General features: G+C 41.4%; 1 protein-coding gene across 5 annotated transcripts in view; it reads left to right on the plus strand.

Annotated features, from left to right (window-relative positions):
• Window positions 1–13378, plus strand: part of NBAS (NBAS subunit of NRZ tethering complex) — a gene marked incomplete at its 5' end in the record, with an annotated part of 273478 nt that overhangs the window by 233340 nt on the left and 26760 nt on the right. For all 5 annotated transcript variants that reach the window (XM_080914068.1, XM_080914069.1, XM_080914070.1 and 2 more), the window contains one exon: window positions 5903–6098. In XM_080914068.1, coding sequence (XP_080770194.1) covers window positions 5903–6098 — 196 coding nt within the window. The remainder of the gene's footprint in view (window positions 1–5902; window positions 6099–13378) is intronic.

The following is a 13378-nucleotide window of genomic DNA, read 5'->3' on the forward strand; positions in this document are numbered from 1 at the left end:
ATGAAATACTTCCTCATCCATGGTTCTTGCCACTGTGTTCACAATAGCTAGGAAATAAAAAAGGCCTATATGTCTAGTGACAGACGAATGAATATGAAAATACCGTATATTTGCGAAGTGGAATTTTATTCATCTATATATAGTGGAATTATGAAAATTGCAGATAAGTGGATGAAACGGAAGTACATGGTTAGTGAGGCTACATAGGCACAGATATTGCGTGTGTAGGGTACATACTTAGGAGTTTTGATAAGGGAAGCCTGAGAAGACTCAAATGATATAAGCTATTTTCATGCCTCTTGTTCATTGGACAGAACTATTTAATGAGACTTATTCCTAAGATCCTACATGCCTTAATTATAAGTCAGATAAATCAAGCTGGAACCAAATGGGAACCTTCCTCTTTACTGCCTAGTTTTCGTGGTGCTGAAAGGTACTGTGCAACTTATTAGGGAAGAAAAGGTGTCACTGGTTTTAAGTTTCAGTGTGAAACATACAACCTATTATCTTGCCAGGCAAGATGTGCCCTGTGGTTCAATAATGGCATGACTGTTATGTCGTAACCAACTACTCTCTGGATGTGAGTGCCATCCTGGTTTGAAAGAAGATCTAGAAAATAACTATTCTAATGTGTGTATATATGTGTGCATGTGTGTGTGTGTGTGTGTGTGTGTGTGTGTGTGTGTGTGTGTGTGTGACTTTTATTTGGAAACACTGGAATGCAAGCTAATCCCTATAATTTGGTTGCCCATTGGTCTTAACTATAAAGGATTGGAGAAAGCATCTTTAGTTCTCTTCAGAAGTTTAAGAAATATAAATGGTTTTATAGTTTGCATATTTAAGTGCATTTTTTCCTATCCTCAAATAAGAATAACTTTTGGTTATTAGACCATTTTAAAGTATTCTGATACATCTTTCAGTATAATTTAACTATTTAAATTTAGATATGGCTAATTTTGATGTATATGTTATACTGGATAATTTTATGTCAACTTGACACAATCTAAAGTCATCTGAGAGAGCGAAACCTTAATTAAAAAAAGTCTCTGTAAGACTGGACTGTAAGCAAGCCTATAGGACACTTTCTTAATTATTTATTGATGTGGGAGGTCCCAGCCCATTGTGGGTGGTGTCATTACTGGACTGACTGGTAGACCTGGTCTATAAATAAGAAAGCAGGCTGAGCAAGCCACAGAGAGCAAGTCAATAATCCGCACCCCTCTATGGCCTCTGCTTCAGCTCTGACCTTCGGGATCTTGCCCTAATTGAGTTCCTGCTCTGACTTCCTTCAGTGATGGACTATGATGTGAAAATATAAGTCAAATAATCCCTTTCTTTTCCAAGTTTCGTTTGGACATGGAGTTTCATCACCAAGCAAAGGTGACCCTCACTATGACATGTGTCATAAAGAATCTGAAAACTATTTTGCCAAAGAGTATTTTTTTATATTCTAAAAATCTTGTCTTGATTCAGTTACTCTTTGGTTGCTATCCCCTTCCGTTCTTTTTGCTTGCATTGGTGTCTTCTCATGCTCCGGGACCAGTGAGCACTCACTCCACCCTGAAGTCTCACATCCCCATGTAACTACTCGGTTAGCATGCTTGTCTTTCTGCTGCTGCTCTTTCCTGTTACTAGAAGTAGGTGTATATCCCCCATGACTTCTTATCTGCTGATCCACGCTGAGTATGTGAGTGTCCGTGTGTCCCTCTTAGCTTGATTGTTTTTGAGTACCAGATTGACTTTACAGTGTAATACCTTCCTCCTGCATCCTAATTATAGGCAGTGAGTAGAAACAATTGCCTATTGTTTATAATGAAACTACAGATTTTCCTTTTAGCTACTCAGTAACTTTAATCATTTTTATAATGAGGTAAATAATGTGTTTTGAAATTATTCACTCTTTATTATTTTTCTCATTAAATCTCCTTTTTCTTTATTTTTCTTTTCTTTTTTCTTTCTTTCTTTTTTTTTTTTTTTTTTTTTTTGTCAAAGACTACAGAAATAGAATCATGGAATCAATTCTCTCCTCTTTCTGGACCTCTCTGTTACTGACATCATGCTTTGATCCCCTCACCCTACCTATTTATACTGATGATGTTTCAACCCTCAGAAAAATAGAAAGGAATAAGAAACTCACCTGTTTTCTTTCACCATTGTTTGGTTTTGTGTGTGTGTGTATGTGTGTGTGTGTGTGTGTGTGTGTGTGTGTGTGTGTGTGTGTGTGTGTACATCCGTACTTAGTGTATCTTGTGGCTGTCTGTCTTATACCTTGATATTGCTTGCTAAGAGTTCTTTTTGCATGTTTGTTCTGAATGCTGTGTTCAGGTGGATGTACAGTAAAGCTTGTCCAGGACATGGTGCCTTTGGAAGAGTGTTTGCATTTCAGAAAGGAGTTCTCATAACTTGATTATGTATTTGAAACATCAACTAAAAATTAGAACATGTCCCTCCAAAATGTCAGATCTTATTAACTGTGTTATTTGCTCAAGGAATAATAGTCCAACTCAATTATTTGGGAAGTGTTATGATGATGTTTTTGTATCTCATCAGTAAATTCGGTTACTGCCAAGGTGTTTTGTAACCTGCTCCTGAATAGCTCAGTGACATTTCTCAGAAATGGACAAGGCAAGGAGCAGATAACCTAAGATAGTAAGGTAGACTAGGCTTCACTGCCTACAGTATGATCTTGGTTGACTGCTTCCTTTTCTAGACTTTAGAGTGTTGACAGGATACATGACAAGGGTTGTGATAGTGACCATTCATAGAAAGCCTGCATAGGTTGTCATCAGATTTTCATTGTTGACTGAAGTGATACAGATTATTATTCCTCTGGCTTCCATTTGGGCTTCTGGCTTCCATTTGGGCTTCCTGACTCCAGCTGTCTGACATCTTGGCTCATGCTACTCACGTTGACACTCAGTTGGGAGGGATAAAATACCAGCTTCTGAGAACCTGGTTTGGATTTGTTGACAGAAACGGTATTCAATTGACTGTCTTCCTGATTTAAAAAAAAAATCTTTTATGTATTTATTGACACTCTCCTGCATTTATGCGATGTATTTTGGTCATTTCTATCACTAACTTTCTTTTCCCAGTCCCAGTATGTTCTCCTCCTATCTTTATGCATTCCTGATGGTGTGAGTCTCCCACCTCCATCTCAGTGCACCGGGTATAGTTAGAGCTGCCTGTTGGTGCACTGAGCGATCTTGCTATTGGCCTGATCTTTTGCTGAGCTGTGCAACAACCACAGCATGTCTATAGGGCAGATGGCAGCACTCCTCATCTCCGGCTCTTCCATTTCTCCTCCCCGTTTTCCTGACGTTCTCTAAACCTTGAAGGGGTTGAGATCAATGTTTCTTTTCTTCCAGATTTATACTTGGACCACTGCCTACACATCTTGTCTAATATTTAAAGTGGCATTGAAGACTCGCTACTTCCAAATCCACCATCTTTTCTATTCCCTGTCCTCCAAAAGTTTTAATGACAATGGTTGCCATCATGTGAAGTATTTAGGCCTATGCTAGGTGTGTTACACGCATTGCTTTTACTACTTTTCTTCTACTTATGTCTGAACAACTGTGAGGAAGTCATTGCTATTCATGTCTGTTAATCATTAAGGAAACCAAGGCTCAGAATCCTGTGAAGAATATTATGCCTAGGACCTGAGTAAGGTCCTCAGCCTTCAGAGCCTGCACTTTCAGAGGGCTCAGCCATACTGTCTCTGCAGGCTGTGTTCATTGTCTTGGTTCCAAAATTTATCTCTCACTGAACTTCCATGCCCTTTGAAATCTTTGCCTTTCCCTGGTCCCTTTGGCAGAGCTATACCACACATTTGCACATATACATCCTGCCTATCCTTGATCCTATTTAGAAGCCACACCTCTCCCCCCAGTTGCTCAGTTTTATCGCATTAATAATGTAGACAAAGGCCAACTCATAGATCTTTCCTTGCCATTGTATTAGTTCTTTGAGGGCAGATACCATGTAAAATTTTAATGTCTGTGCCATCTAGCACAAACTATAGTGCTTTGATAGAGGGAATACTTCTGAAGAAGATTCTGATGGGGGCAGCAGCTTTAAGTCCCTCCTCTGTGTGTCATACTAAACGAGGTGCTTTGCATGTGTTGTCTTGGTTACCTGGGCTTCAGCAGATACTTTCTCAAGGCCTCTCCAATAGTGGGAGTGATGACATTCATGGCTTAGGTTTAGAGGGTTAGAAAATGATGGAGGTGAGAGCCAATGGGGTCTGAAAATGATCTTGCTGGTACTCCTTCAAAGACAGAAAGTATTCAAGAAACAGCTGTGCATTCTATTTTTTCACTTAAACATTTTGCCACCACATGCACATAGTTGTAAGTATATCTTCTTTTGTGTATATAAGTGTGGATACATGTGTGTACATATGCACATATGTGGAGGCTAAAAGTTTTTTTAGGTATCTTTCTCAATCATTCTGCATCTCTGCTTGTCTATTATTTATATGGTATGCATGCAGTGCCTGCAGAGGCCACAAGAGGACATCAGATACCCCCCAACTTCCAACTCCCATCCCTGCTACCAGAAACTGGGCACACTTGGCTTTTGGGTGCCTGATGTTGGTGCCTGCAACATATCTCAGGTCTTCTGCAAGACAAGATAGAACTCTTAACCAGTAAGCCTCCTCTCTAGCCCCTCCACCTTAGTCTGTGAGGCAGACTCTTTTACTGATGCGGAGCTGGCAACTTGGCTAGATGGCCTAGCCAGCAGAGCCCTAGAATCTTGTCTGCCTGCCTGCCATCATGCCTGGCTTTCCCATGCGGTTTCTGGGGATTGAAACCACCCCCCCATACTTGTTTGCAAGCACTTTACTTACTGAGCCCTCTCTGCATTCCAGTTTTTTTTTTTTTTTTTAATTTCTATTTAGCACTGAGAAGGAAGGGTAACTACTGGTAAAACCAGCAAATGATTCATAAATTAGAAATGTTTAAGCTAGTTCTTCACATCTTATAACTTTTTCCTTAACTATTAATGATGAATTCTATCTCCTATGTAATTGTCATAAAACAGCATTAGATACAGAGGGACATGCTCAGTGGTAGTTAGTACAGGACTTACCTTCAGGAGGTTGTTTGGTTTTTAAATATGTTATGACCTTGTTAGAGCAGGATCTGTTATAATGTTTGATTTGGTGTGAGACTCATTTTAAGTGATGCATGCCAGGAGATTTGTATGGATGTGGTTATACAAGCACCTGCATGACTCAGGTCCTCAGGGAAGGGGTTCTGCCATGGGCTGAAGCTTAGCAGTGGCCACTGACATTGGTGAATCAGTGAATTTGCTGAGGTGGCCCTTCTGGGTTTACAGGAACATGCAGGTCATCAGATTGGATGAAGAGATGTTCAGAACGTCCTTAGTGGTTTTATAGCCACCTACAGAAATTTTGATCACAGTGGGATATGATAGAGAGGTGTGGGCAATGAAGTCAAAGTGTCATATATGCCATGGTGGTCATATGACCTCCCGAAGACAGTTCTGTCTGGGCAAATGTAGTTTCTGGTGTATTGTTCGCATAGTTGTTGTCACCTAGTGATCAAATGTAATGTTACTAGACTAGTAAGTGAAGCTGTGGGGATGAGTTAAATTTGCATAAGATCTAAACTAGCTAGGAATTATAGCATAGTAAGGAGTGGTTGCCTTTGTCAGTTTGTGTCACTCTGTTTGATAAAAACTACTTTAGGATTACATTTGTTTTACATAGTTTTAAGATCATCAATATGGTTTGTTGTGAGTCACTTAAAAACTTAATCTTTTCCTTTTAAGAGAAACAATATTATCTATCATGTCTTCAGGTAAGTGGTGGCCTTTGATTATTAGAAGGGACACAAAAAGCCTTAAGAGCGTCTTTCCACTTTGTCCACTCTAGGGAGGAGCTGGTGTCTGCTGAAGACCTGCTGCGGTGGCTGCGGCCTTTCTGTGCTGAAGACACGTATCCTGTGAGGCCTCGAATCCAGGTGCTGCAGCTCTTGGGGCAGTCGTTCCACCTGAGTGAGGAGGACAGCAAGCTCCTGGTGTTCTCCAGAACAGAAGCCATTCTCAGAGCAGCATGGCCTCAGAGACGGGTGAGCAGCATCTGCGTGCCAGGCTTTCCTCACACCTTTGGTAGTTAGAGGGCAGCTACTGATCAGAGCTGTCTCCGTGATACAGACTTCTGGTGTGGTCACTGTGACAGCTGCCTGAGGTTGAGAATGGACAGTAAAGTTTTTCTGACTTCCCTGCTTGGCTGGACAGGACTGAGCTCACCACACTGATGTCCGTCATGTTCACGTGCCCATCTATAGGACAGTTGACAGGACTGATTGACTGGGCGCTCACCCTTTCCAGGTGAGGTGCCTCTGTGGATGGAAATGCCGGTGGCTTCCGCCAATTCTTGCTCTTCTGATCTGTCTGTACACTTTCTGACTTCGCTTCTTTTTCCTGTACCACCAGGTCCAAAACAGACAAAGTCTCAGTGTCCCTAGACCATTCCAGACTCCCACAGACTTCCCCTCTGGAACCTTCTCTGATCACTGCAAACTTTTCTGAACTATAAATTCTCAAAGTTTAAACCTCTTTGATTATCTTCCTGCCTCCTTTTCAACTTTCTTCCTCCCTTTCTTTCTTTTCAAGCTTCATCATATATTGTGGAGCCTCTAAAAGGTACAGGTCCTAGTTAGCTTTAGCTTTCTACTCTACACAACATAAAATCATCCGAGGAAGCTCAATTGAGTGATAGATGTGGGAGGTCACGGCTCACCGTGGGCAGCACTATGCCTAGGCAGGTAGATCTGTGCTGTGTAAGAGGATGGGCTAGAAAGCCAGCCAGGAACCAGTGTTTCTCTGGGGTTTCTGCTTGAAGTGTCTATCTTGGCTTCTCTCAGCGACAGAGGACAATGGGAATAAAACTCCTTTCTAAGAGACTGTGCTACAGTTGTGGCTCAAGGATGAGAGGTCCATGTGTAATGCTTTGACAGAGGATTTGCTCCGAAGAAGCAAATGCCTGGGCTCTCTAGAAATCTCTCCCAGGAGTTTCAGAGTGACCAGGGAAAGTGATCACACATCTCAGTCACCATCTTAGTTTCTTCTGTGTCTACTCTGCTCTTAGATAAGAACAGCTTCCCTGTTCTTGTCAGGTTAGGCTCTTTAAATATTTTGTAGCAGAAAAGAGCACCCATGCTGGCATCTCTGCTTCTGTCGTAAGGGTTCTCTGAGAAATGCTGTGCTGTGTCTCCTCCATGGTTACCTGACAATGGGGATCCGGGTCTTTTTGTGAGGACAGGGGAACTTGATGAGGAATTTTCACTTCTAAGCAGAAACAACTTTTTGGTTCTTAGGAAATGAAGCACTGGTTTCAGGATAGAAGCACTGGAATGTTGTGTTAACTATGCCTGTGGCTCAGATCGTCTCAGTTCCTGCTTTTCAAAGATTGTGTGATATTTCTCAAGAACAATGGAAAGGCTGGGGCACTTGTGGGCATTGAATACCTCGGTCAGCTTTCTTCCACTTGGTCTGTAACCCTGGGGAAGTCTGAGGTCTTAGACACTGTGTGTGAAATGGAACCTTGAACTAAGGTGGACAGTGGTCTGCTCACCATCTCGCCCCTTGGTCCTCTCCATCTCTGTGTCTCTGAAGAACAGAGCGTTTCCCTGTTGGTCACAGTTCCTTACATCTCTTTCTTCGTGTTTCAGTAGCATTGATGATAGAGACCCATTCTTACAGACTCAGGATGATACAAGATGATGACATCACAGAGCTCAGTTACAAGAAGAAAATGTGGGTGCCACGTTCTCTGTGCTGGCTTTGCATACATCAAAAAGAGGCTTAATATTTAATTATTCTAGAAGTACCCAAAGTAGTGGCCCTACAAATGACTGTGTTGCTGGGAAACCAGCCAGGACCTGGAAGATTCAACATGTCTGTGACGCCTGCCCCTGACTGTGTCACACAAAGGGGCAACGATTTCAACATTTTCTAATGATTAGTTAACAGAATTAAAAATTCAGAGACCCTCATTTTTTTACGAGTGTGAGAGGCTTTAATTTCCTTCCTAGAAATGCGCTTCTTCATGGTATGAGTGGGTGCAGTGGAGAGGGAGGGGAAGCTGTCTTACATTAATCCCTGTGGTGCAGTTTATCAGAGTTTTTCAGCTTTTGTAATTTTCTAGTTAACTGGTGCATGAAAAATGTGGGTTAAAATACTAATGTTTCTTTTGAAAACTTTCATACCTCGGCACCTCAGATTTTTCCATATTTTTATGTACAAGGAGACACGTAGCTTGAGAGGTTTTCCTGTTTACTTTCCAGCACATCTGAATTTGGTGTGCAAGGCATCAGTGGAGAGATACAGCTTAATGTCACACCTAATCTTGTTAAGAAGTCATATGACCGCCTAGTTCAGAACAGGGCAAGGCCATGCTGACCCTTCTGTGAGGGATCAAGTGACCTGTATTTGCCTAAATAGTAGCAAAATATGTAGTTCTGCCAGATAGAGCTAAAGAACTTCAGTAGCAAAGCCATATGGAGTTCCTGGAAAAGAACGTAGAGTTATTAGTGTCTTCACAGCTGAGAGTCCACATGTGATCATCCTAACCAAATACAGATGTGGCGTGAGGTAGGGCCTGGGAGTGTATCCAGAGATAATGTGTCCGTCTCTAATGCTGTGATGTCCTGCTGTCCTGGAGCTGCCAGAGGCTTTCTTTACTTCCTGCTCAGTAGCCATTTTGTAGGAAAATATCGGGACATCAAGACCTGAGAAGTCACTTCAGTTTTATTTAGTGCCAATGTGACCCTTCTAAACTGACTGCACAGTTCTGTACAATCTGCTTCATCTCCATCTTAATTCTAAGTCACTTACCACTACCTGAAAATCCTTCCCGTCTCTGCCTGTTTGTTATATGATGTCTTTCTTCTTCCATTAGAATATAAATTCTATGAGAGCAGGGATCTGAAAGACACTCTGTAAATATTTGTTGAATAAATGAATATTAAGTCTTTATGAACCTGTCCAAGGTCATGCGTCGGGTGGCAAGGCAGAACTGCAGCTTTGTGTGTGCAGATCTTGGCTCTGCTGCCTGCTGCTTATCTGTAGGTGATTTACATAGGGTGATGGGAAGATGTCCTTACAGAGTGGCCCGCAGCATTGATGTGGCTTTGTTAGTTTGCTGCATTTTCCTCACAGTGACTCCCAATTAGTTCTTTTCCTGTGGAAGCAAGACATAACCTTTTTATTCAGCAATGAGCTGGAATTCTGGGATTCTATTTTCCCACAATGATTAAAGTTAACAGAGCATCCACGTTAATTGTTTAGAGATCTCTGGAGTCTCCGATTGTGAACTTTTTGCTTCTCATCCTATAGATATTGTCCCTCTCACTGCTAGAGTCATTTGCAGAAGAGGAGACTGAGTTGTGAGCTATGTGTACATGAGAACTGTCATAAAGAGTGGTCAGCGCACTCCCTGACTTCGCTTAGGTCATGAGTGTCTTGTGAGTGATGCAGCAGGAACTTCGGTGTAGTCTTGTTCTAGAGTCTGTATTCTTGGCTGTGTGCTACAGAGTTCCATTTGCTGGGGACGTGCAGACTGAGCACCTGGTTTTGTTGCACTATATGCAGTGTTCTCCAGAAAGCCTCTTCTTCTTCCATGCATTGGATTTATTAGATGGAAGGAATCAGGAGTTTGAAAAATAACAAAGCGTTTACTTATCATTTCATGATGTCTCAAAGCAGTGCCGTGTGTGGTAACTACCATTCATATGAAATGTTGGGAAAACCCATGCCTGTTAAAGATTGTTGCAATAGATGTGAAATTTTCTTCAGATATTTCTCAGGCATATGATATATGCTGTGAACTGCAAGCACCCTGGGTGCAGAAATAGATAAGATACTTGCTTCTGGAGTCTATAAGCTTTCACACAAAGAAACCTGACTTCAAACTTGGTTTCACCACCCACTAACTGTGAACTTCGAAAAGTTAATAATTCTCTCTTCTATAAAAGGGAATAATATAGTCATTGTGAAGATTAAATTCTATAAAACCTGTAATATTCTCACTTCAGACAAAGTAATTGGCCTTGTTGGTGTGGGATTTCATACCAGAGAACATAGTGTGCCAGTAAGCAGTAGAGCTCAGGAGCCAAGACATAAGTTTATGAAACAATGCATAAATCTCATGGATTACATACATAGTGAGAAAACACTTCTCTGATAGTTCTTCAGAGCCAGTGCGTTGTGTGAAAATAGGAAGTGTCTTAGTCAGGGTTTCTATTCCTGCACAAAGCATCATGACCAAGAAGCAAGTTGGGGAGGAAAGGGTTTATTCAGCTTACACTTCCATATCGCTGTTCATCACCAGAGGAAGTCAGGCCTGGAACCCAAGCAGGTCAGGAAGCAGGAGCTGAAGCAGAGGCCATGGAGGGATGTCACTTACTGGCTTGCTTTCCCTGACTTGCTCAGCTTGCTTTCTTATAGAACCCAGGTCTACCAGCCCAGGGATGGCACCACCCACAGTGGGCTGGGCCCTTCAACCCTTGATCACTAGTTGAGAAAATGCCTTACAGCTGGATCTCATGGAGGCATTTCCTCAGCTGAGGCTTCTTTCTCTGTGATAACTCCAGCTTGTGTAAAGTTGACACAAACCAGGCAGTACAGGAAGACACCACTGGACAAAGATGGCATGGAATGGGCAGACTAGAAAGCCAACTGTGCTCTGATCAGGGAACATGATGCTAGGGAGGTATATGAGCAGATTGCTGTTCTGAGGAGCAAACTGACCATGGAGGGGAGGACTGAGGCAGTCGTCTGATTTCTGAACTTGGCTGTAGAAGTGGAGATGAACAAGCATAGAAAAGAGAGCTTGAGATGTGCTTAGATGTGGGAGGTGAACAGGGGCTTTGCTGCTGTGACTAGTGGAGAAGTGGGCTAAGGAAAAGCTCCACCCTGGGTTCCAGCGAGTCATTGACATGCTTCAGTCAAGTCACCAGTTTGCTTTATTTAATCTTAAACAGCATTTTTGGTGTAGTGGAGCAATAGTGAGGCAGGGATGCTCTTGTTTGTAAGCTTCATGTGTCTTAGTAACGGCTGATGTTACCCAGTGTTACCAGATGCCATTTCCTGACTCCCTCCCTCTGCCAGCTCAGTCTGTAGTGGATGACAACATCCTGCTACCCTTTAAAAAGCTGTCACTGTGTTCACTGTCCTTAGTGCAACATTCATTAGGAAAAACACACACAATGATGTGGGCTCTGGTCTTACTCTCCCATTGGCTCTAGTCCTTTTCCCATTCTCACTGCAACCTTTCTCTTTCCAACTGTTTTGTGTTCATTTTTAAGTTTGGACCTACATATGACAAACAAGACGTATGTTTGTCTTTCTGGGTCTGGCTTATTGTATTTAATGTGTAGATCTCCATTTTTATGTTTTTTTTTTTCAGTTCATTCTTCTTTTATGAGTGCATAAACCTCCACATTTCTATTATTGTTCATCTTGATGGTTGAGTAAGCTTATTCCCTTAGCTGACTATCGTGATGTACAGATATCTCTGTGTGTGTCAATGTAGAATCTCAGCTATTCAGCCAGGACAAGTATAGATGAATCATATGGCAGGCTTGTTCCTAGCTTTATTAGGTATCTCTATGCTGATTTCCTTAGTGTGTGGCATACTTTGCATTCCTGTTACTAAATGTTTAAGTTTTTATTGTGCCCTACATCCTCACCAGCATTTATTTTCTTGATTTCAGCCATTTTGGCCAGGGTAGAATAAAATCTCAGTGTTGTCTTTATTTCCAGTTACATGTTGGGTAAGGATGTTGAGCATTTGTTTACATACATATTGTTGGTTTCTTCTTTCTCTTTTGAGGACTATCTATTTAATTCATGCTCCCAGTTTTTGGTTGGATCTGGGGTTAAGGTCTTGATTCTAGATCTCAGTCTAGATGCTGGAGGAGAAGGCCTCCTCCATACCTCTCTCCTGTGCACACCTTTTGACTGCATCACTTCAGTAACCAGGGCCTCCTGTCCATGTTGCACGAGCCACTGGTCTTCTGTTCTCATGTAGAGCAGAGAAGAACCGGAGGAAACGTGAACATGAAATGTGTGACTGTTGGGTGTTGGGAGGAGCAGCAGCTGTGGGCTTAACTTTTGTTTTGAAGTAATTTCAGACTTACAAAAAGTTGTGTAAATTGTTTATAAATTTCTGTGTATTTTTCAATCCAGTCAAGTAATGGCTGAACCACAACCACGTATATTTAGTACATGTCCCCGTTGATACCCAGTTGATGCACTAGTCCCTTTTCTGATCTCTACCAAGAACACACTGCATCTGGCATGTCTCTCTAGTCTCCTCAAGTCTCGAACAACTTTCTAGTCTGAGTCATGTGTTTGGTATTTTATGACCTTGATAGCTTTTTAAAGCACTGGGAAATTATTTTATTAAATGTTATTCAGTTGAACAGTGTTATATATTCAGGTTTTACATTTTAAGTAGGAGACCACAGAGGTGATCTGTCTGTCTTAGAGCACTGTATTAGGAGACACATAGTGCTGATTTGTTTCATGACTAATAGTGTTGACTTGAAGTGGTAGGGAACATATTTCTCCTTGGTATAGTTACATTTTCTTTTATATAATTATTAAGTAGGTTGTTAGGTACTTAGACATTATTATTGTTATTATTTATTATGTTCTGTCATCATACTTGAATGTACTTATTTTTAGCATGAACTAATGATTGTTGCATGAGATTAGTATGACTGTAATGGGATTTGTTTCTATCACCTTTCCACCTAAATATATTTATTCAATTGCTTATTTAGTTTACTGTGGTCATAAGGGGTTTGGTTTTGTTTAAATCGTCCAGAGATGGTTACTGGGATTTCTCGTCAAGTATTCTTTTTTCCACAGTGCCCACCATTTCTGGAGCACTTCCCCACTGTCTGGTACTCGTGTGTGGGAGTCTTTGTGTGTTCTGTGACTAGCTCTTCATTCAGTCACTGATTTCAGAAAGCCTTGTTGCCTTTTATGAAAATGCCATTTAGGAGCCAAACTACCCAAACTAGTGCCCGGTGTGCACACTGTAGGGCTTCTAGGAGAAAGAGTCAGAAAGTGAATAACCACTTGGTATTAAAGTCTACATCTGTTCTGCCTGGTCATTAAGAGTCAGGTTTGTATTGATACCCTACTTTCCTTCTGGGGTATAGAGTTTATTCTGCCGTCATTGGTAAGCTCCTCTCTGCAGAGACTCGGCTTTCATCCAGAATTTACTTGCAAATTTGCTCTGTCCTAGAATATATAATTTTGAAATTGCTATCTCATTTTCTCACCAGAATTTATTTTTATAGAGCCTTTGGTCTTCAGCCATAGATTAATAGTG

This window comes from Micromys minutus, assembly GCF_963924665.1.
Source record: "Micromys minutus genome assembly, chromosome: 1".
Lineage (NCBI taxonomy): Eukaryota > Metazoa > Chordata > Mammalia > Rodentia > Muridae > Micromys > Micromys minutus.